Below are 25,402 nucleotides of genomic sequence, written 5' to 3'. Positions count from 1 at the left end.
ACTGACAGAAAAACACAGAATTGTTGACATTGTTGCAGATTTATTCAAAAAGAAAAACTGAAATATCACATGGTCCTAAGTATTCAGACCCTTTGCTCAGTATTTAGTAGAAGCCCCCTTTTGATCTAATACAGCCAGGAGTCTTTTTGGGAAAGATGCAACAAGTCTTTCACACCTGGATTTGGGGATCCTCTGCCATTCCTCCTTGCAGATCCTCTCCAGTTCTGTCAGGTTGGATGGTAAACGTTGGTGGACAGCCATTTTTAGGTCTCTCCAGAGATGCTCAATTGGGTTTAAGTCAGGGCTCTGGCTGGGCCATTCAAGAACAGTCATGGAGTTGTTGTGAAGCCACTCCTTCGTTATTTTAGCTGTGTGCTTAGGGTCATTGTCTTGTTGGAAGGTAAACCTTCGGCCCAGTCTGAGGTCCAGAGCACTCTGGAGAAGGTTTTTTGTCCAGGATATCCCTGTACTTGGCCGCATTCATCTTTCCCTCGATTGCAACCAGTCGTCCTGTCCCTGCAGCTGAAAAACACCCCCACAGCATGATGCTGCCACCACCATGCTTCACTGTTGGGACTGTATTGGACAGGTGATGAGCAGTGCCTGGTTTTCTCCACACATACCACTTAGAATTAAGGCCAAAAAGTTCTATTTTGGTCTCATCAGACCAGAGAATCTTATTTCTCACCATCTTGGAGTCCTTCAGGTGTTTTTTAGCAAACTCCATGCGGGCTTTCATGTGTCTTACACTGAGGAGAGGCTTCCGTCGGGCCACTCTGCCATAAAGCCCCGACTGGTGGAGGGCTGCAGTGATGGTTGACTTTCTACAACTTTCTCCCATCTCCTGACTGCATCTCTGGAGCTCAGCCACAGTGATCTTTGGGTTCTTCTTTACCTCTCTCACCCAGGCTCTTCTCCCCCGATAGCTCAGTTTGGCCGGACGGCCAGCTCTAGGAAGGGTTCTGGTCGTCCCAAACGTCTTCCATTTGAGGATTATGGAGGCCACTGTGCTCTTAGGAACCTTAAGTGCAGCAGAAATCTTTTTGTAACCTTGGCCAGATCTGTGCCTTGCCACAATTCTGTCTCTGAGCTCTTCAGGCAGTTCCTTTGACCTCATGATTCTCATTTGCTCTGACATGCATTGTTATCTGGAAGGTCATATATAGACAGGTGTGTGGCTTTCCTAATCAAGTCCAATCAGTATAATCAAACACAGCTGGACTCAAATGAAGGTGTAGAACCATCTCAAGGATGATCAGAAGAAATGGAAAGCACCTGAGTTAAATATATGAGTGTCACAGCAAAGGGTCTGAATACTTAGGACCATGTGATATTTCAGTTTTTCTTTTTTAATAAATCTGCAACAATATCAACAATTCTGTGTTTTTCTGTCAGTATGGGTTGCTATGTGTACATTTATGAGGAACAAGAATGAACCTAAATGATTTTAGCAAATGGCTGCAATATAACAAAGAGTGAAAAATTTAAGGGGGTCTGAATACTTTCCGTACCCACTGTATATTCTAGAAACAAGGAGCTTTTTGTAAAAACAGGGATAACTGTGTATTACCTGATACTTGTAATACTTTCTTGTGGATTCCACAACTTCCGACCCCCCCTAGTTTTGCTAATAGTGCTGGATTTGCTTTCAACCTTGTAGGACTAACCAGATGAGAGATGTGAAAAGAAGCACAAAAAGTTAGGGAAAGAGGCATTTAATAAAAGATGCAAATCAATGATGAAGTCTCAGCTCTTGACAGGAAATTTGGGCATATTGGCATGCTTTCCTATGCAGCCAGGTGCTGAGCTACAGCAATATGGAGGAAACACTGCCTTTTTTTCTTCTGTCCCCCCGCTGAGATACTGATGTTATGCTGCACCATTCTCCTCCGGCCAGCAGTGGAAGAGCTGAAGCCAAGCAAGCCCTTAGACTTCTATGCAGAGAGCTAAAAATCTTGGGTTGTAGTATGAGATGACAGCTATATATTGGGGCCAATGAACTCCTTACACTAGAGATCCCAATATGCACTGTGCAGTAGGAGTAGTAGAGAGATGGGTTCTATTAACCACTTCAGCTCCGGAAGATTTACCCCCCTTCCTGACCAGGCCATTTCTTTCGATACGGTACTGTGTTACGTTAACAATGTACCCAAAAAAAAGTATGTCCTTTTTTTTCCACAAATAGAGCTTTATTTTCGTGGTATTTGATCAACTCTCTGTTTTTTTTTTTTTTGTTTTTTTTTTGTGCTAGAAACAAAGAACTACCGACAATTTTGAAAAAAAATAAAAATAAAAATAATTTCTTTTACTTTCTGCTCTAAAACACATCCAATAAAAAAACATTCAAAAATCAAATGTCTTCATCAGTTTTGGCCAGTATGTATTCTGCTACATATTTTTGGTAAAATAAATCACAATAGGCATACATTGATTGGTCTGCACAAAAGTTACAGCGTCTATAAACTATGGGACATTTTTTATTATTTTTCTTTTTTTTTTACTAGTAATGGCGGCGATCAGCAACTTATAGCTGGACTGTGATATTGTGGCCGACAAATCAGACACCTAACTGACACTTTTGACACTTTTTGGGGGACCAGTGACCTTATTACAGTGATCAGTGCTCAAAAAATGCACTGTCACTGTACTAATGACACTGGCAGAAAAGGGGTTAATGTTAGGGGTGAGCAAAGAGTTAAATGTGTGCCTAGGGAGTGAATACTAACTGTAGATGAGGTGCTTTTACTACAAGAAGACATAGATCTGTGTTCCTGCTTCACAGGGTGGTGGTGTTTGTCTCTATGTGAGAAGTGATCTCAAAGTGAGTGTGAAAGATGACCTAGTTGATGGAGAGTGTGCTTAATCTGAAGCAGTATGGATTGAAATATACATGGGTGTGCGTAAAACAAAGATTATCATTGGAGTTTGTTATAGACCTCCCAGTATTAATGAGGAGGTGGAGACTCAGCTCCTGACACAGATAGAAAGGGCTGCAAGGGCTGGGACAGTGTTAATAATGGGGGATTTTAACTACCCAGACATTGACTGGAGTAATGGCACTGCTGGTGCAGTTTATTGAGGCCCCCATTAGAAATGATGCTCTGTTGGACCTGGTAATCTCAAACCATGCAGAGCGTATTAACAATGTTCATATAAAAGAACATCTGGGTAGCAGTGACCATAACATGATTTAATTTAATGTTAGCTGTAGGCAAAAAACGCATACAGGAAATACAAAACACTTAACTTTAACCTCCCTAGCGGTATGATTCTGTCAGGAATTCTGTTCCAAAAGCGGTACAATTCTTTCCATGGAAATTTGGCGTTATGTATTAAAGGCCTACAATTCTTAGTAATTACTGACTTAAAACTTACCAAAACAAGACTCTAGTACACATCCCAGATGTAATGAATTTGAAACACAAACACATGAATTATAATCCAATCAATAATAGAATTTTATTCAAGAAGGCAAGGAAAAATAATGAAATTTGTCAAAGAAATTCAATACACATCCTGAGTGTGAAAAAGTTTAAAGCAGGGCACTAGACAAAGTCCGACATTGCAATCTGGGCAAAAGTACCGTGTTTCCTTTCGGACTTTTCTTCCATTGCCATCCTTTTTAGAACAACAGACGACGCACATCCTGGTAGGCGCCAACTTTTTTGGGGTGGGCGGTACAAAGTCCACAAAATGACGGCCTGTCAGGCGCTCTGGATTGCCAACATCAACAGCGCGTCGTCCGGGTCTGTTTGCAGATACTGATGATGGTGTCGGGTGGTTGATGAAAATCTGCTCAGCCACCTTCCAGACAAAGTCCGAATGAACGAGGGGTATGGCAGTGTTGGCTTTGTAAAGAATATAGGCGTTCCAGAGGCACTGTTCTAGGAGATGCCTAAAAATCTTTTTATAATACTTTTTTTGTTGCTTCCGCATCGCCGGGTAAAAGGTCATTGCCTGATCGGCTCGATCAACACCTCCCATCGTGTGATTGTAGTCGATCACGACTTGCGGCCTCAGCATATCTGCTCCCTGTTTTGTGCGGACCATGGCAGTGGTGGTGTTGTGCACGGTGCTCATGAGACACACGTCCTTTTTGTCTCGCCACCGCATTGCCATCATTTTACCCTTTTGAAAGGCAACCATCTCTCCTTTTTTTAGCTTTTTCTTGCTAAACATGGATGGCATGTCCCGCCGGTTTGGCCTAACAGTGCCATACACATCTGTTTTGTTTCGGATCAAAACTTCAAATAGTTCCGGAGAGGTATAAAAGTTATCTGTTGTAACACAATATCCCTGGTTCAAAAGGGGGTCCAGCAGTGAAAGGACAGAGGATGTGGCCATCCCATAGCCGCTGTACTTGGGATCGAACTTTGTACCTTTCCCGGTATAAATTACAGCATTCCATATGTATCCTGTGGACGACTCACAGAGCATGTAAGATTTGATCCCGAACCGCGCTCTTTTCGATGCAATATACTGGATCCAGCTCAGGCGTCCCTTGTAGGCCATGAGACTTTCGTCCACACAAACATCCCTGTCTGGCACATAGGTCTGCTGGAAGTTTTTAACGATCGTTTGGTACACCTCCCAGATTTTCTTGAGTTTGGGCGCAGGATGCGTGGCCTCATCAAACTCCTCGTTGTTTGCAAAATGCAAATTTTTCATAATCAGAGAAAATCGGTACTCGGACATCACTGTGCCAAAAAATGGAGTGGCCAGCATTTTATTCGTGGTCCAATACCATTTTTGGAGTGGTTTTCCCACCACCCCCTGAAGGATGATGAGTCCTAGAAACTTCCAGATGTCCTCGCTACTGACTGGTTCCCATTTTCTGGAACGGGAAAATTTGGCGCGCAGCGTAGCGCACTGCTGCTCCTGGTAACGATTGGTTTCAGCGACTATCTTTAGAATTACCTCCTCCGTTAGGAATAACTTGAGGTACGCCAGGGGGTTGTCTCTCTCCACGTCAACCTTCATCCCCGGAGAACCAGTGAAAGGGAATCTCGGGGGCGCTGCCTGGTCCGCGTCGCTGTCCAAAGGGCACCAAGTGCGCACATCACCTAGGTCAGGTGCGGGATCATCGGCGTCACTTTCGGGATCCGTGTCGGTGCCAGAGTCAGATGACAGATCTCCGCACGACTCACTGTCGCTCTGTTCTGCGAGCAGCTCCGTGTCGCTGCCGCTGTCGCAGTCGCTCAGCTCATCCAAAAGCGCATATGCGGGACAGCGCTTTTTTGATGCCATTTTCCAATTATTTTTATTCACGCAAAGGACAATGGCAAGGGGGCACTGAGAGGGCACTGTGTCTTTTACCACTTTTAGCAAAGTGATACAGTGTAATCCTCTCAGATTACACTGTATCACCTCCCTTTTATATGTTTGTGTTTTGGTGTTACTTTTTTTACTCCCAGTTCCGCTCCCATGCAGCATTGCTGCTGCAGGGAACGGAACTAGGAAGTCCTCCTACCGACAGACGAGCGGCGGAGATCTCACTGGCGGTCACAGCAATGAGAGCTCATCGCTGGATCGCCAGGATAAGGTAAGAGAAGCTCCGCTGCGCTGTCTGCACGCTCTGCCATTCACCCCGAGCGTGACTCGGGGATACCGCTAATAGAAGAAAATTCCTACCCCGAGTCACGCTCGGGGATACCGCTAAGGCGGTTAAGAGAGCAAATTTTCCAAAGATGAGGGCTGCTCTCCAGGATTTAGACTGGAAGGGAATATTGGCATCAATGAACACAAAAAAGACTTTATGCAAACTCACTGCAAAGTATATTCCCATGGGTAATACGTTTAAAAGGCTAAAAATAAAACCTATGTGGCTCACGGCAAAAGTTAAAAAAGCTATAGATAAAAAGAAAAGAGCTTTTAAAAAATATAAAAATGAGGGAACACTATCATTGTTTAATTGTTACAAAGCATATAACAGAATATGTAAAAATGAAATCAGGAATGCAAAAATTCAAAATGAACGCCAGATTGCAAAAGATATATAAAATATATCTTTAACAGTAAAAGGGTTAGGTCTAAGCATGTAGGCCCTTTACAAAATAATCAGAAGTGGGTGACTGGGGAAAAAGAGAAGGCAAATGTATTAAATACTTTCTTCAGCTCTGTATATACAAAGGAGTATGGGGAGCTCATGACCATAATGAGGATGGTATTGACACAGCCCCAAATGATCCACAATGGCTCAAAAGTGATATGGTCCAAAAATATTTAGACAGAATAAGGGTGGCTAAAGCACCTGGGCCAGATGGCATCCACCCACACATCCTAAAATAATTGAGCACTGTAATTTCTAAGCCTTTGTTTCTAATTTTTAGGGACTCGTTAAGGACTGGAATAGTCCCAAAGAATTGCCAAGTAACTATAGACCTGTTAGTTTAACTTCTATAGTCGGGAAGATATTGGAGAGTTTAATAAAAGACCACATAGATGAGTTCTTGCTGGAAAAAAATATTTTAAGCAACAGACAGCATGGATTCATGAAAGACAGAAGTTGTCAAACAAAACTGATTTCTTTTTATGAGGAGGTAAGTAAAACCTTGGACAGAGGGGTGGCTGTGGACGTAGTATACTTGGATTTTGCAAAAGCGTTTGACACAGTTCCCCACACACGGCTAATGTGTAAGGTAAAGTCTACTGGCTTGGAAAGATTGGTTTGTAATTGGATAGAAAATTGGCTAAAAGATAGAATTCAGAGAGTAGTGGTGAATGATTCTTACTCAGAATGGTCTAAAGTTATCAGTGGTGTACCCCAAGGTTCAGTGTTGGGACCCTTACTTTTTAATATCTTTATAAATGATATAGGGTCTGGGATTAAAAGTACCATTTCAGTCTTTGCAGATGACAGTGGAATAACTTCTTTACAGGATGTCTCCAACTTACAAGCTGACCTCAATGTACTGTTTCATTGGGTAACTATGTGGCAAATGAGGTTTAATGTTGATAAATGTAAAGTTATGCACTTGGGGGCTAAGAATATGCATGCATCATACATACTAGGTGGAGTAAAACTGGGGGAATCCATAGAAGGATCTGAGTGTTCTGGTAGATCATAAGCTTAATAATAGCATGCAATGCCAAGCTGCTGTTCCCAACAGAGGCATGGACTCCAAAGAGAGAGATATCATTTTGCCCCTGTACAGATCATTAGTAAGATCTCACCTGGATTATGCAGTTCAGTTTTGGGTACCAGTTCTTAACCACTTGCCGACCGCCGCAAGTACATATACTGCGGCGGTCAGCTCCTCACAGACAAAGTGACGTATGGGTACGTCACTAGCCTGTGAGGCTCTGGGGAGCGAGCGGGCGCCGCCAGAGCCACGCTCCCGCTCGGTCACGGACCCCCCCGCGCGAGTGCCCGGCGGACCCGATGCCCCGCCGGGCACTTACGATCGTCCGTGACAGCGGGAGAAAGGCAGGCGGCTGATTCAAACAAGCCGCCTGTCATTATCCCCTGTGTAAGAACAGTGATCATACGGTTCTACTATGTAGGACCGTTGATCACTGTTCCTACACTTCAAGCCACAGCTAATCACAGTAAGAATTATGCCCCTAGGGACACACACCACCCCTCCCTCTCAAATAAAGTTAACCCAGTGGTGTATTTTGGTTTTGTGCTGCCCTAGGCAAGACTAAAATTGGGCGCCCCCCCCCCCATGTAAATTTTCCCCACTCCTTTTTTAACATATGTGACTCCATCCAAAATTGAAGGACTACAAGTCCCAGCATGAACCCCTGAGATCTCACGGGGGTGAGAGGGGGCGAGAGAGAGAGAGAGAGAGAGAGAGAGGGGTGGGTGAGTGAGAGAGGGAAAGAGAGGGGGTATGAGAGAGAGAGAGAGAGAGAGAGAGAGAGAGAGGGTGGGTGAGGGAGGGAGGGAGGGAGAGAGAGAGGGTGGGTGAGGGGGGTGAAAAGGAGGGGAGAATCAAAGAGAGAGAGAAGAGAGAGCGAGGGGGGGATGAGAGAGAGAGGGGGTGGGTGAGAGAGAGGGGAGTGAGAGAGAGAGAGAGAGAGAGAGAGAGAGAGAGAGAGAGAGGGGCTGAGAGAGAGAGGGGGGGTGAGAGAGAGAGGGGGGGTGAGAGAGAGAGGGGGGATGTGAGAGAGAGAGGGGGGAGAGAGTGGGGGGATGAGAGAGAGAGAGAGAGTAAGAGGAGAGCGAAAGAGGGGGGATGATAGAGAAAGAGAGAGGGGGAGGAGAGAGGCGGTTCTAGCAACTAGTGGCCAAAAGAGTCTCAGGTAGAGGGGGGGGGGTGGCTTTTTTGCTGCCCTCCTGCAAAGTGCTGCCCTAGGCCTGGGCCCTGTTGGCCTAGGCCAAAATACAGCACTGAGTTAACCCCTTCACTACCAGTGTCATTTTACAGTAACAGTGCATATGTATAGCACTGATTACTGTAGTAATGTCACTGGTAAACCCCAAAAGTGTCAAAAATGACAGTCAAGGGTCACATCTGTCCACCGCAATGTCGCAGTCCTGCAAAAAAAATCGCAGATCGCCGCCATTACGCGTTAAAAAAAACAACAAAAATGACAAAAATCTTTCCCTTAGTTAGTAAAGAAAATAACTTTTGCGCAAACCAATCAAAATACGCTTTTTGCGATTTTTTTACCAAAAATATGTAGCATAAAACAAATTGGCCTAAAATGTTAAAACATTTTGATTTTTACATTTTTTTTTTGTGAATTTCATATAAAAAGATTTGAAAAATATTGTTATTTTTGCAAAATTGACGTTCTTTTTTTGTTTATAGCGCATGATCAAAAAATTGCACAGGTGATCAAATACCACCAAAAGCTCTGTTTGTGGGAAAAAAAGGACGTCAAATTAGTTTAGGTACAGCGTCGCACAACTGCGCAATTGTCTGTTAAAGTCACGCAGTGCCGAATCGCAAAATACCCCCTGGTCAGGAAGGGGGTAAAATCTTTCGGGCTTAAGTGGTTTAAAAGGATATCGGGGAACTGGAGAAAGTGCAGAGAAGGGCAACCAAACTGATAAGGGACATGGAGGACCTCAGCTATTAGAAAAGATTAGAGGAACTGAATTTATTTTCTCTTGAGAAGAGGAGATTAAGGGGGGATATGATCAACATGTATAAATACATAAGGGGTCCATATAGTGAACTTGGTGTTGAGTTGTTCACTTTAAGGTCAACACAGAGGACAAAGGGGGACTCTTTACGTCTAGAGGAAAACAGATTTCGTCTCCAAATGCGGAAAGGTTTCTTCACCGTAAGAGCTGTGAAAATGTGGAATAGACTCCCTCCAGAGATGGTTCTGGCTAGCTCACTAGATTGCTTTAAAAAAAGCCTGGAATCTTTCCTAGGTGTTCATAATATAAATGGGTACTAATTTTTTTTTTAGGTAAAGTTTATCCAGGGAATATCCAATTGCCTCTCCGGGGATCAGGAAGGAATTTTTTTCCCCTGCTGTAGCAAATTGGATCATGCTTTGCTGGGATTTTTTTCGCCTTCCTCTGGATCAGAGGGTGGTATAGGATTGTGTATATGGGATTGTATGGTTGGGTTTTCAATACTGTTTTTGTTTTTTGTTTTTTTTGGTTGAACCAGTTGGACTTGTGTCTTTTTTTAACCTGACTAACTATGTAACTATGTAACTTCTGTACTCACAGAATGACAGTCTGCCTTGTTTACATTCTGTCAGAACGATCGGCGGGGCCCTGTGGACATCGGGTCAACAGGACCCGCTGAGTAAAATCACAGCGGAGAGCGAGCCGCCGGCACCCAAAACCCAGAAGTGCAGAATCCCGTATATACAGTGGGTACGGAAAGTATTCAGACCCCCTTAAATTTTTCACTCTTTGTTATATTGCAGCCATTTGCTAAAATCATTTAAGTTCATTCTTCTTCCTCATGAATGTACACATAGCACCCCATACTGACAGAAAAACACAGAATTGTTGACATTGTTGCAGATTTATTCAAAAAGAAAAACTGAAATATCACATGGTCCTAAGTATTCAGACCCTTTGCTGTGACACTCATATATTTAACTCAGGTGCTTTCCATTTCTTCTGATCATCCTTGAGATAATTCTACACCTTCATTTGAGTCCAGCTGTGTTTGATTATACTGATTGGACTTGATTAGGAAAGCCACACACCTGTCTATATAAGACCTTCCAGATCACAATGCATGTCAGAGCAAATGAGAATCATGAGGTCAAAGGAACTGCCTAAAAGAGCTCAGAGACAGAATTGTGGCAAGGCACAGATCTGGCCAAGGTTACAAAAAGATTTCTGCTGCACTTAAGGTTCCTAAGAGCACAGTGGCCTCCATAATCCTCAAATGGAAGACGTTTGGGACGACCAGAACCCTTCCTAGAGCTGGCCGTCCGGCCAAACTGAGCTATCGGGGAGAAGAGCCTTGGTGAGAGAGGTAAAGAAGAACCCAAAGTTCACTGTGGCTGAGCTCCAGAGATGCAGTCAGGAGATGGGAGAAAGTTGTAGAAAGTCAACCATCACTGCAGCCCTCCACCAGTCGGGGCTTTATGGCAGAGTGGCCCGATGGAAGCCTCTCCTCAGTGTAAGACACATGAAAGCCCGCATGGAGTTTGCTAAAAAACACCCGAAGGACTCCAAGATGGTGAGAAATAAGATTCTCTGGTCTGATGAGACCAAAATAGAACTTTTTGGCCTTAATTCTAAGCGGTATGTGTAGAGTAACCAGGCACTGCTCATCACCTGTCCAATACAGTCCCAACAGTGAAGCATGGTGGTGGCAGCATCATGCTGTGGGGGTGTTTTTCAGCTGCAGGGACAGGACGACTGGTTGCAATCGAGGGAAAGATGAGTGCGGCCAAGTACAGGGATATCCTGGACAAAAACCTTCTCCAGAGTGCTCTGGACCTCAGACTGGGCCGAAGGTTTACCTTCCAACAAGACAATGACCCTAAGCACACAGCTAAAATAACGAAGGAGTGGCTTCACAACAACTCCGTGACTGTTCTTGAATGGCCCAGCCAGAGCCCTGACTTAAACCCAATTGAGCATCTCTGGAGAGACCTAAAAATGGCTGTCCACCAACGTTTACCATCCAACCTGACAGAACTGGAGAGGATCTGCAAGGAGGAATGGCAGAGGATCCCCAAATCCAGGTGTGAAAGACTTGTTGCATCTTTCCCAAAAAGACTCCTGGCTGTATTAGATCAAAAGGGGGCTTCTACTAAATACTGAGCAAAGAGTCTGAATACTTAGGACCATGTGATATTTCATTTTTTCTTTTTTAATAAATCTGCAACAATGTCAACAATTCTGTGTTTTTCTGTCAGTATGGGGTGCTATGTGTACATTCATGAGGAAGAAGAATGAACTTAAATGATTTTAGCAAATGGCTGCAATATAACAAAGAGTGAAACATTTAAGGGGGTCTGAATACTTTCCGTACCCACTGTATACGTGTTTCTGCACAGAGCAGCCGTCCTAGATCTGTAAATCTGCTATGGGGTGGTTGTAAAGCAGTTAAGCTGCCCGGAAAAGTTCTTCCTCTTGGTGACAAGGTAGTTAGAGAGACATTACCTCTGTCAGGATATTTGCCTGCCAGTGGGAGAACATACCAGTAGTGATCTGAGCCTGAGACTGGGAGTGAGGCATCCAGGGGCAGCACAGCACTGACCACATCACAGCACCTGCACTGCTGCCGCAGGGAGACTGGCCTTTCCCAATGTTGGTCACCATTGGCTTTCAGGTAAAGACAGAGGGGACCACCCTTCTGCAGCAGGAGGTCACCAAATCATCAGGGGACTATTGAGAGGGCTATTCACCCATTGCTAACACTGCTAGCAGGGACTGAGCCACTGAGAGCAGGACACCAAGTATACCCAATCCATACTGCACCCATAATGCATTCCATATAACACTTATTCCAAATCTAGATTGTACCTATACCAGCATTATACCAAACATTTATATCTGCCTTGCAACTGTGCCAAGACCATACAATACCTATACTGTACCCATACTGCATGCAGGTTAACTGGGACTATCATTAAGTGCAAAGACTCTCTTACAGGGCCCCAATGTTTGCCAGCAGAAGAAAATCTCAAAGGATGGCCCCTCCCATAATATTCATTCTGCAAGTCCCATTTGTTCCCCTGCCCCCTTATCTATCATTCTCCTTTTTTTTTGGATAGTGCATACCTAATCAGTCTAGGACTAGCATTGCCGCCATAAATGCGCTCTGCCAGTATAGTTCCAGCACTCAGTAGATCAAACTTTACTACTGCTCACTGTTGCACTTGAGGTGGCTTTGCTACTTTGTATGCTGATCTGGATGCCAAATGTCATCTAATGCGTTGCCCTTACTGTAAATCACTTTGTATGCTAAATTGTGTTATTACTATTGTTAATCCATTTTATGCTTGCCTAGTTACCAACCATATGGAGTGACAATATATTAGGTTTGCTTTTGCTGCCAATTTGGTACCTGTTTTCTTTGATATAGTATTACTAATGGGCACTAAGTATTGCTTTCAGTGATTTCCTGTGAAATTGTATGTTTGTGTGTCAGGGGGACTGAGGTTCTTAAAAGTGTCTATTTACACTAGGACAGCGTTCCTGTGCGATTACCTTTGCAATTCTGAGCACTGCAATTTCACCCCAGTCATTTTGATCAGGCTGAAAGCGCACCTCACCAAAAGTAGTACATGCAATACCTTTTGAAACACACTGAAATCAGGTCACATGGTACTGCTTTTGCAACCTGCGTTTTGGGGTGTCATTGGCTTTGTACTGACACATCACAAGGGCAGTGCAATTGGAATGCAGTGCGGGAAACCACACAGAAACGTGGGTTTCCCACATCACGTTCCACTGTCAACAGTGCGAAAAGGTCAAGTCAAGGAACAGAGGACCCATCCTAATCAGCAGCTCCTACAGGGGTAGCAATTCACCTATCTTTTTTGCAAATTTCATCAACTAATTTTTACAGCCAGTTAATAAAATACTTTGTAACATCCTTGCTTTTAGGGAATATGCTAGCTGGCATTTAGCATTTTACATTTATTCTTGAGAATTCAGAAAATCATTATATAAGCAATTCTAAATTATGATTGAATTATCAGTTTTTTTTTAAGTGTATATAGACTACAAGTCTATTTTAAGTGTGTTTGGCACCATGTATTGCTGTATACAATTTTCTTAAGCACTTAAAGTGACTGCAAAGACTTACTTTTTTCATTAAAAAAAAAAAAAAGAAAAAAGATATACTTATATTAAAAAAAATAAAAAAATAAAGTCTACATGATCGGTTTCTACTTGGTGTGCCACATCCAAAGGAATCTTATTATATATTTTTTTTATAATAAATATAGAGGACCTATTTAGGCACCCAAGAAAGACACAACAAAAATATTTTTTACAAACTAGGTGCAGGTACAGATTTGATGAAGTAACATGTCATGCAAAATGAATGTTACATGATGGATGCCAATAGAGGATCACAGTAGATACTAATCCCCAGCGCATTTCAATTACACGTAATCTTCTTCAGGGGAGATAAGTTAAAACTCATCCACAAGAAAACATATTAATAATGCAAACAAACAGAATTCTATGAATCACCATTTAATGGTGAAATAAAGAAAACTGCTTACATCTATTGTGTCCATCACAGTGGCGGAGCTAGACTTTTAAAACAGGGGTGGCAAAGGGGTGGCAAGGTATTATTTTGGGGGGTCAATATACAAAGCAATGTCGCAGTCACTCTAATAATCGCTGATCGCTGCCATTACTAGTAAAAACAATTAAAAAAATAAAAAGTTCCATAGTTTGTAGATGTAATAACTTTTTTGCAAACCAATCAAAATACACTTAGGATTTTTTACAAAAAATATGTGCCAGAATACATATTAGCCTAAATTTATGAAAAAATTTGATTTTTTTCATTGGGAATGTTTTATAGCAGAAAGTAAAAAGGATTTGTTGCTAATTCTATGTTTATAGCGCAAAATATAAAAACTGCAGAGGTGATCAAATACCACCAAAAGAAATCTCTGTTTGTGGGAAAAAAAATACATCAGTTGTATTTGGGTACAGCGTCGCACGACCGCGCAGTTGTCAGTTAAAGCAATGCAGTGCCGTATTGCAGAAAGTGGTCTGGTCATTAAGGGGGAGCTGAAGTAGTTAAAGGGTCAGTTTTTTTCAGATAATTTTGAGCGGTCAGGGGATGGTAAAAACAGGCAACTCGAAGTCTAGATCACAACTGGAACCCCTCTACATGTGCCACAGCTTTGATGGTTTATGTTAAGCCTATGTGAAATTTGGCTATCCAGGTCAATGGGGCCATGCCACAACTATAAGCCAAACACTTAGCTTGCTGTTGTGGCTTATTAGCCCCATAAAAAATCTGCCACTCTGCTAAAAATAAAAAAAGCAGGATTTAGGAGAATTATTATAAATAATGTTGCCCCCTTTACTAAATCATTGTAATGCCACCCATATTCCTGTCCTTTTAAACAGGGTGACTGACAGTAAGCTGACACTAATGCTGCACAGGTGTTAGGGTACTTTCACCCTGGTAAAAGGGCAAGAATATGGGTGGCATTACAATGATTTATTAAAGGGGGAATCATTTTGGTAAGGAGCATAGACTGTACAGAAACAGGCGCTTCTACTACTTGGGCAAAACTGTCCCTCACCTCAGTCACTGCAGGCTGCCCAGGAACTCCTTTCAGGGCTGATCCATGCATCCATCCCACAAGACCCACACCAAGACAGGAAGACAGCGGGAATCGACATGAAGATTTAAGGCATGTGATTGACAGAGACAGACAGCGCTTCCGATGCACCCATTGGCTGTGTAAGTAGCAGGAGGCGGTGCAGCCTGCAAGATTTAGGCTGCACCGACTCCTGCTGCCTCCCTAGCCAATGGGTATTTGAGGTTCTCCTTAGTCCCTCCCTGGCTCCCTCATGACATCACCCAGAGGTAGGACACAAAGTGAAAGTAAGATACAGGACGCTTGTCCGGTCCTGTCTTGGTGTGGGATGGATCGGCGGCGCTCCCCTGTGATTACTCCTCCTCCCTCCCTCTGCCTACCAGCTCTCCATCCGCCTCCCTCCGCAGCTCCCGTACAGCGATCCCCTGTGATTCCTCCGCTTCCATGCACCCACCCAGGATCGGGGTGGCAACAGGGGTGGCAAGGACTTTGTCTGGGGTGGCAATTGCCACCCCAGCCAAACCTCTGGCTCCGCCACTGGTCCATCAGTTCATTGCAATGCATATTCACTCAGCCAACATTAAAAATACAGAGGTCCAGGAAACAGTGGCAGCCCTGTACAGGTTTCAGGCGCTACTATCTGTAAATCCACCACTTTAGTATGTGTGTGCAACAAAAAATACAATAATATAGTCAAAGCTAATCTGTGCTGCTGTTGGTTAACATAGAATTGAATGCTAGAAAACTGAAGACAACAAAAAGCTGACAACACTCATATGCTTTGCATGAACTGGGTATTGAGATGGTTGCAATGATCCACAGTCAAAACTGATAAAAACACTGGTATTTTACTATACATTAGAAAAAAATTATCCATATGTATGGTATAGCAACAATACCACGCTGACTCTGGAGTTGGCTCGGGCACCGATGGATCACTGTGAATTAGGCATTGAGGCAATGCAAAATCCATACCAGACCCTTATCCGAGCATGCAGCCCGGCAGGCCAGGAAAGGGGAGGGGACGAGCGAGCGGCCCCACCCCCCCTGGACCACACCAGGCCACATGCCCTCAACATGGGGGGGTGTTGGTGCTTTGGGGCAGGGGGGGCTCTGCACCCCCCACCCAAAGCACCTTGCCCCCATGTTGATGAGGACAAGGGCCTCATCCCCACAACCCTGGCCGGTGGTTGTGGGGGTCTGCGGGCAGGGGGCTCATCGGAATCTGGAAGCCCCCTTAAACAAAGGGGCCCCCCAGTTCCCAGACCCCCTCCCTATGTGAATGGGTATGGGGTACATTGTACCCCTACCCATTCACCCCATAAAAGGCAGTGTATGTGAATAACGACAGGAGACGTTTTGGAAAGTTTATTTAAAATCTTCATCCGGTCTTCTCCACTCTGCTCTTCTCCCCCTCCGCTCTTCTGCTCTTTTGCTGTCCGCTCTTCTGCTCTTTTGCCCTTGGCTCTTCTTCTTCCTCCGGTCCTCCTTGTTAAAGGGGGCTTCCAGATTCCGATGAGCCCCCTGCCCGCAGACCCCCACAACCACCGGCCAGGGTTGTGGGGATGAGGCCCTTGTCCCCAACAACATGGGGGCAAGGTGCTTTGGGGTGGGGGTGCAGAGCCCCCCCTGCCCCAAAGCACCAACAACCCCCCATGTTGAGGGTATGTGGCCTGGTGTGGTTCAGGGGGGGTGGGGCCGCTCGCTCGTCCCCTCCCCTTTTCTGGCCTGCACACTCCTGAACTCTGCACTCTGTAAGTAGCGCATTCCTTAACTCTGCACTCTGTTTTTTCTCTATCTTATCTTCATAACATTTGGTAGCCATATCTCAAAAAATTCTAAGAACTATCTTTTTTCTTTTTATCTCATGAACGAAATGTGAGAAATAACATATACATCATACATTCATTCAATAAACACATACCACATACACTGCATATATAATTTGAGGAAAATATGCTTACAAAATAGTTTACCATTTGCCAATAAAAAAAAAAAAATGTTTCCGAATTTAATTTTCAAAATCTGGTCACCTTACCCTAATATTCAATACAGAGATGCACCATATCCTTCGTACTGCATCAAATCAGAAAATATTTGAGCTAATGAGCCAAGAAATACGAGAGGGGGAAGAAACAGGAACTCTTATATTAAGTCTCCAGAGTATTTTATTTATGGGTAATGTGTGAATTTCAGCTGAATCCCCATACCTCTCCAAGTTCACTCACTGTTAATGCTCCTAATTTAGCAGGTTGTATTCTGCTGCTTTTATCACCTTTATGCACTGGGCTGTGTAAACAGATGGGGAGACAAGCTGTTAGGAAGTTTGCTGCACTGTAGCTGTGGGGAATTGCTTACTCTATGAATGTACTATGTCTTTTTTTTTTTTTTTTGCTGATATCTTCATGTTACAGTCTTTTCTTAAGGGTATTTGTGTAAATGGGCTTTTGGTTTGAAACATTTGCTTAAAGCAATGGCATTAAAGTAATATTTCCAAGCCTTATGTCACCTGATGCAGAATTCATGCGACTGGGTTATAATATATTTTAATGCAATTTGTTCTTCTTTGCTTGGTATTCAGCACCATGGAGCATTTAGTGCTTTATTTACAAGTTGTGTGTTTTTACTAACTTGGATGAATTTATTTCTCCCTTCAGGTTCTTTCTAACAGAACTTGAAGAGCAGCAGAAACAACAGAAGAGATCAACGAGCCGTCCATTCACTCCTATGCACAACTGTCTCCTTTCCAAGCAAGTCCTTGAAGCAGACCCGTAGGTTTCATTACACTTTATTATTATTAGAATATTTTTTTCTTGCTATGCGCAAAGCGATTTTGCAAGGGCACTGATGTTGAATAAGATAGAATATGTCAGACAATAAAATCAACTTGGTGTATGCTATATTTTCCTGCATAAATTGTCATATAATTCATGTTTCTGATTCATGAATTATCTATTTACATGGCTTGTAAGTCTACAATATCCCAAAAATTGCATTACATGTATTACATGGGTCTCATCTGTCCCTGATTTCAAATGACTGTCCCTGATTAAGAACAAAGTCCCCCTGTTGCTCTTTCCTCTTTTCCTTGTTTGTTCCTCATTTTGGTCTGATCTATATAGTTGTATATAAAATGAACTATTCATCTTTCAAAAAGTGTTTCACTGTGCTAAACCTGTCATCCAATGTCTTAATTGCTGCATTTGTACATTTCCAAAGCCAGTCCAAAGGAATAGTAGTGTTAAAAAATAAAAATAAAAAGGCTTGTAGGTTATAGCTAATCATTTTATTTTGTATAAGTCTCCTTGAAGGGGCATGGCAGGGGTGTGTCCGATGCCTACATAATTTTGCTAATGGGTGTCACTCTTTGCCATCTCAACAAGTTAGGAGGTAGTATTATGAACCACTAAAGGGAACCTGCACAAATAGACACTTGTATGAATACACTAATAGAGGTTAATTTACTAAAACTGGAAAGTGCAAAATCTGGTGTAGCTTTGCAAAGTAGCCCATCAGCTTTTCACTTCAGCTTGCCTAATTACCTTTTGACAAAAAAAACTGGAAGCTGATTGGTTTCTATCCAGAGCTGCACCAGATTTTGCACTTTACAGTGTGTAAATCAACTTCATAGAGTTTTAGGACAATGACTCCAATTGGAGTAAAGCTAAAAAAGTTTAGCTTCTCTACTCTGGGGATAGCATGTGCCACATGAGCCATGGAATTGCTGCTTCTATCAGAGTCTTGTCAAAGGGGGTTCACAACTGTGTATCAAAACATTCACAACCCCTTGCAGGTAATAACATGTTGTGAATAGAGATGGGCGAAACAACTCCCTGTTCAGTTTGCACCAGAACGGTTGAACATCGAGAAAGCTCGGAGCTGAGTAACAAACCCCATTGAAGTCTATAGAACCCAAGCTGGAAAAATCAAAAGTGCCCATTTTGAGGGCGTAGAGTCAAGTTATTGTGTATAGGGATGTGGGTACTGCCCTGGGGGACATGTATCAATGAAAAAAAGTTTGTAAAAAAAATAAAAATGTAAATGAGCAATGGTTTACTGATGCTTAACCACTTACCTACAGTGCACTTTCACCCCCTTCCTGCCCAGACCGATTTTCAGCTTTCAGCGCTCTCACACTTTGACTGAGAATTACTCAGTCATGCAACACTGTACCCATTCAAAAATTGTGTCCTTTTTTTCACACAAATAGAGCTTTCTTTTGATGGTATTTAATCACTACTGGGTTTTTTATTTTTTGTGCTATAAATAAAAAAAGACTGAAAATATTGTGAAAAAACGCATTTTTCTTTGTTTCTGTCATAAAATTTTGCAAATTAGTAATTTTTCTTCACAAATTTTGGCCAAAATTTATACTGCTACTTATCTTTGGTAAAAATAACCCAAGTAAGTGTATATTATTTGGTCTTTGTGAAAGTTATAGAGTCCACAAGCTATGGTGCGAATCATTGAAAATTGATCACACTTGATCACACCTGATGTACTGAAGGCCTATCTCATTTCTTGAGACACTAAAAAGTCAGGAAAGTACAAATACCCCCCAAATGACCCCTTTTTGGAAAGTAGACATTCCAAGGTATTTAATAAGGGGCATGGTGAGTTTTTTGAAGTTGTCATTTTTTCCCACAATGCTTTGCAAAATGAAGATTTTTTTTTTTATTTTATTTTTTTTTACAAATTGCCGTATTAACAGGTTATTTCTCTCACACAGCACATGTATACTTGCAACTACACCCCAAAACACATTCTACTACTCCTTCTGAGTATGGCGATACCACATGTGTGAGACTTTTTCACAGCCTGGCCACATACAGAGGCCTAACATCCAACCAGCACCGTCCGGCATTCTAGGAGCACAAATTTCACATATAATTTCCTGACAACCTATCGTACTTTTGAAGGCCCTGGAGCACCAGGACAATGGAAACCCCTATAAAATGACCCCATTTTGGAAAGCAAACACCCCAACGTATAATTTTTGAGGCATAATGAGTCTTTTGAATATGTCATTTTTTTCCACAAGTTTTTGGAAAATGTGGAAAGAAAATGAAAACACATTTTTTTTTACACAAAGCTGTCCATTTATGCAATATTTCTAACACATAGCATGTATATAGCAAAAATTGCACCCCAAAATACATTCTGCTATTCCTCCTGAGTATGGCGATACCACATGTGTAACACTTTTTCACAGCCTGGCCACATACATAGGCCTAACATCCAAGTAGCGCTTTACACAAAGTTGTCCATTTATCCACTTTAAGACTGGGCCTATTTTTGACACTTGGTGTTTACAAGCTAAAATCATTTTTTTGCTAGAAAACTACTTGGAACCCCCAAACATTATATATTTTTTTTTAGCAGAGACCCTAGAGAATAAAATGGAGATCGTTGCAATATTTTTTATCACACCATATTTGCGCAGCAGTCTTCCAAATGCGATTTTTTTGAAAAAAAATCACTTTTTTGATCTAAAAAATAAGAAAACAGTAAATTTAGCAAATTTTTTTTCCATAATGTGAACGATAATGTTACGCCGAGTAATTAGATACCCAACATGTCATGCTTCAAAATTGCGCATGCTCACAGAATGGCGCCAAACATTGGTACTTAAAAATCCCCATAGGCAACATTTTAAAAATTTCTGCAGGTTACTAGCTTAGAGTTACAGAAGAGGTCTAGGGCTTAAATTATTGCTCTCGCTCTAACGATCGCGGCGATACCTCACATGTATGGTTTGAACACCGTTTACATATGTGGGCGGGACTTGCGTATGGTTTGCTTCTGCGCGCGAGCTAACGGGGACAGGGCGCTTTAATTTTTTTTTTTTTTTTTTTTTCCTATTTATTTTATTTATTATTTTTTTATTTTTACACAGTTTAAAAAAAAAAAATGTTTTGATAATTTTTATTCCTATTACAAGGAATGTAAACATCCCTTGTAATAGAAATAGGCATGACAGGTCCTCTTTATTGTGAGATCTGGGGTCAAAAAGACCTCACACCTCACAACTACACTAAAAAAGAAAAAAAAAAAAAAAAATTGTTGAAAGAGGAAAAAAAAAAAAGCAAAAAAAAAAAGCGGCCCTTTAAACCGGTTGCTAGGCAACGTCTTTTGACGTAGCTCCGGTCCTCCAAGACCATAGAGTTGAGTGAGGGCCATCTTGCCCTCACTCGACTTCCTGTCTCTGAGGATCCGGGACCGGATAGTTTTCCCCGCTGCCGGCGGGTCCGGTAAGCTGGGAAAACGTCTGGGACGCGGCAGGAGGGGGGGGGGGGCACCTCTTCCCCTGCACCGTAAGGGTAATTCCGCGGCGAATCCGCCACTGGGACCACCCTTATCTGAAAGCCGACCGCCCGCCGTTTCAAAAAATACCGGGGTTATGGGGGCTATCTTCTGCCATAACCCCAGTATTTAGCTTTTAATGGCCGACGCATATAGTCGTTAGGCGGTCAGTAAGTGATTGCATGTATATGGCAAACAGGTGACGATGACTGATGGGGTGACAGGTGACGATGACTGATGGGGTGACAGGTGACGATGACGGATGGGGTGACAGGTGATGATGACTGATGGGGTGACAGATGACAATCACTGACCGGGTGACATGTGACGATGATTGATGGGGTGACAAGTGACGATCACTGATGGGGTGTCAAGTGACGATGATTGATAGGGTGACAGATGACGGTGACTGATGGGGTGACAGGTGACGATGACTGATGGGGTGACAGGTGACGGTGACTGATGGGGTGACAGGTTACGATGACTGATGGGGTGACAGATGACGATGACTGATGGGGTGACAGGTGACGGTGATTGATGGGGTGACAGGTGACGGGGCGATGGTCACTGATGGGTGACAGGTGACGGGCGATGGTGCACGGCGGTACTGTTGGCAGTCTCTGGTGACCGGTGAACTTTAGGCTACATTCACATGTGAGCGTAGCGATCGCGGGCAGAATCACTGCGATTCTGCCCGCGATCCAGAAATCATTGCAAATGGCGGGACGCCTGTGCGTTGCCCGCTGTGCGATGTTTCCGCCTGCCGAATCGCGGTAACATCACGCAAACAACGCATGACGCCCCAAAGAAACTCTTGTACTTTTTTGGGCGTCATGCGATGTTTGCGCGATGTTACTGCGATTCGGCAGGCGGAAATGGCGGCAACATCGCACAGCGTTTGGGGTGCTATTGCAAATCACGGGCAACGCACAGGCGTCCCGCAATTTGCAATGATTTCCGGATCGCGGGCAGAATCGTGGTGATTTTGCCCGCGAACGCTGCGCTCACATGTGAACGTTATGGGTGTCAATTTCTGGGCACTGATGAGGTGACTGTTGGGTGACAGGTGACATTGGGGGGGGGCTGGGGACTGTGTGGGGACCTTTATTAGTGTGATTTTACTTTTTACATGTGTACAGAGCAGTAACTCACTATTTCTAGCTCTTCTCCCCTCACACTGGAAACTGTATGAGGAGAGAAGAGCTAGTAACAGTCAGTTACTGCTCTGTGTTTACATTTTGTGATCGGCTGTGAATGGATTCACAGCCGATCACATAGTAAACAGTCACTGTCAGTGACTGTTTACTACTGCCGGTGACAGCTGTGTTCCTACGGAACACAGTGCCACCGACATGACCGCGCTGCGCGCTCCCGATCGCGCATGCGCGGTCATCTCCCGGCCGCCTCCATTGTGATCGGCTGTGTCATTGGAACACAGCCGATCACGTGGGAAACAGCCATGCCTATTGGCTGTTTCCCCCCTGCCGGTGACCGGCTGTGTCCCGGGGACACACCGACACCGGCAGTGCACGGCGGCGCGCCCGCGATCGCGCGCCTGCCGTGCTTGAATGGGCGGACGTCATATGACGTCCGCCCAGGATAATAGCCGCACCGTCCCGCCGTCATATGACGGCGGGCGGGCGGTAAGTGGTTAAAGTGACACAATAAAAATGAAAAATTCCTTTACATATAATGCCTGGGGGTTCCCCTTAGTCCGCCTGTAAAGTGGTACATTTGTACCGTGTACAGATCCTGCTGCAGCAAAAAAGACTCTTATAAAGGCAAAATAATGGTATTTTACCTGCAAGGTTTCTTTATTTTATAAACAATGGGAACCAGTCTGTATGATGAGGCCACAAATGAATGCACTCTGAACAAGATTAGAGATGTTTTGGACAAATTCTGGTGTCTCATTCGCAGATTATGGATAGAAGTAAAAGGTGCGGAAAAATTGGGCTTTAGGTGTTGGTGGTACCTTCTCACTGTAACCCTAAAGAGGTACTCTTGATGAGTAAAGTAATGCCTGTGCATCATCAAGGAACAAGTGGTTGACGCTGTGTGGTAAAATAACTCCAGCTGACTCCTCTATGCCTGATGCTGGGGCTACAGCAGGAGTAGCTACGGACAAGGAGGCAGAATAGGCCGCTCTGGCAGCTGAGGTGGACTGTGCACTAGTCTCTGCTTGGGTGATGGAGGATGAGGATGCTTTACTAAGCCAGTCCACCACCTCCTCTGCATGCTGTGGCTGGATAACATCACTAAACAGAGGAAATGGTGCCCTGCCTGAGGACAGAACACATCCATATTTGCCTGTGAACACAGATGCTGCTGTACGCTCACAGTGTCATGGGAACGTCTGCCTCTCCTTGTTGGCCTCCTAGATATGATGGAGGGCTTATTACTGAAATGTAACAGAGAAGGGGAAACATGTACTTGCACTTTAATATACTGCAGTAAAACTGAATTGACACACTTCGATATACTGCAGTAAAACTGCACTAACGCAATTCAATATACTGCAGTAAAACTGCACTAACACACTTCAGTATACTGCCATAAAAGGGCACTAACTCACTTCAATATACTGCAGTAAAAGTGCAATAATGCAGTTCAATATATTGCAGTACATGTGCACTAATGCATGTCAATATACTGCAGTAAATATGCAGTAACGCACCCCAATATACTGCAGTATATGTGCACTAACGCAGTTCAATATACTGCAGTAAATCTGCACTAGCGCACCTCGATTTACTAGAGTAAACCAGCCCTGAAACACTAAACTGACCCTAAAGTAAAAAGTAACAATTTGGGTGTTCATCGAACAGGCGAACAGCCAATGTTCGGCCCGAATTCAAACACGGGCTTAACCGTTCACCCAACACTAGTTGTGGATGGTACGAATTTCTTAAAATTTGTGTTTTTGCATCTTCTGCTTGTACCTTGATGGATCAATAAATATTTAAAGTATATGTGAACCCTTACCTTTTTAATCAATCCATTCAGTTTAAAATAGAAATATAAGACAAAGCATGCATACAATATATATATATACATATATATATATATATATTTACAAATCTTTTTTTTTTTTCTAAGAGAACACCTAAACTGTGCTCTCTGCTACATAAGAGGTAGTGGTGGATACTGCAGGGAGGCGTGTCAGAAGGGAGCAGAGAAAGGGCAATATGCTGATTTTCCCATAAAGACCTGTGCAAGTGGGAGTGTCGGCACAAATCTTGACCAGTTGAGGACAGGCAAGCTGTGCTACCAGAAAACTGATCATTTTGAAGTAGGGGGACTGGAAGAATCACCAAATTTTTATAAAAAGGAAGAAATACAAAGAGAACAGGATACTTTTAATACAAATACATGATACAACATATGCATATCGGGAATATCAAATGTTGGGTTAACAGACAATTTAAATATTTGGTTACACCATTGTTTTCGAGCACTTGACACACTACTAGCTTTTCAACACAAATTGAACATTGTGCCAGTGACAGACGAAGTAACCCAAGGGCTCCTGTGCAGGAAAATTTTTTAGGCCCCCATTTAAGTACTGCCACCAATTAAGTACTTTGCAAAAGAGATAGCTATGCAGATGAAGAGTAGCCTTAGGAAAACCATAAACGCCTTCATATAAATAACCTGCAAGTTTGGTCAGACAGTGAATCACTCCTAGACCAAATGAGAGGAACCTTTTGTGTGTTGTAGTGTTGGCTAGCCCTAACTGAAACATTGGGCTAATGCATGCTCATCAGCTTTTACAATTGTTCCATTGTAGTTTGTGAGCATTTAGACATTACCATAAAATGTGTTACAAATGGTAGGTTTTAAAAGCTTACTTGGTGCAACAGTCAGTCTGCAGTAGAACGGGTTCTATGATAACAATGAGAGAGGGCTGAAAGTAAAGAAACCACACCAATTAGGCACAACAATCATGGAAAATAAAACATAGCCTGAAAAGAACAGGGTCAGCTAATTAATTTCCATTTACTAGTTTGAATACAGTAGGTAATTAAAAACCTTCAACCAGATAGCATATAAACATTTGCTGTTGGAGAGTGTGTGTTGGTGTATTTGAGAGGTTGTCTAAGTCCCTCACATGCCAAGCAGTAAAATGCAGTAGCCATGAGTTGACTTGGTCGCTTGGTAAAATAATCAGTCAGAGAAGATTTTAACATAGAAACTGGCTTGCTGTTAAAAAAAAGAGGAGTTGTGTTCCAGTGACATTTACTAAATAGCTATATTAAGAGTTTATTCTGGTGAAGATGAAGCAATCAAAGACTTATTGCCAGCTTTTCTGTAGCAGTTGGACGCCCATACATCGAAAGACACATTTAGGACTGGCTGCTTAATGCTAATAGAGATAAATAGAGAGACCTGTCAAGTAAATGATTAGTTCCCCTGTGAG

General features: G+C 43.1%; 1 protein-coding gene across 1 annotated transcript in view; it reads left to right on the top strand.

Moving 5' to 3' along the window:
- Nucleotides 1-25,402, top strand: part of CCDC60 (coiled-coil domain containing 60) — a 344,461-nt gene that overhangs the window by 250,148 nt on the left and 68,911 nt on the right. The window contains exon 5 of the mRNA XM_082267699.1: nucleotides 17,337-17,450. Coding sequence (XP_082123825.1) covers nucleotides 17,337-17,450 — 114 coding nt within the window. The remainder of the gene's footprint in view (nucleotides 1-17,336; nucleotides 17,451-25,402) is intronic.

The sequence above is a fragment of the Pelophylax lessonae genome (assembly GCF_965119305.1).
Source record: "Pelophylax lessonae genome assembly, chromosome: 1".
NCBI lineage: Eukaryota > Metazoa > Chordata > Amphibia > Anura > Ranidae > Pelophylax > Pelophylax lessonae.
The sequence above is the reverse complement of the archived record's forward strand: the minus strand, read 5'-3'. Positions and strand labels throughout refer to the sequence as shown.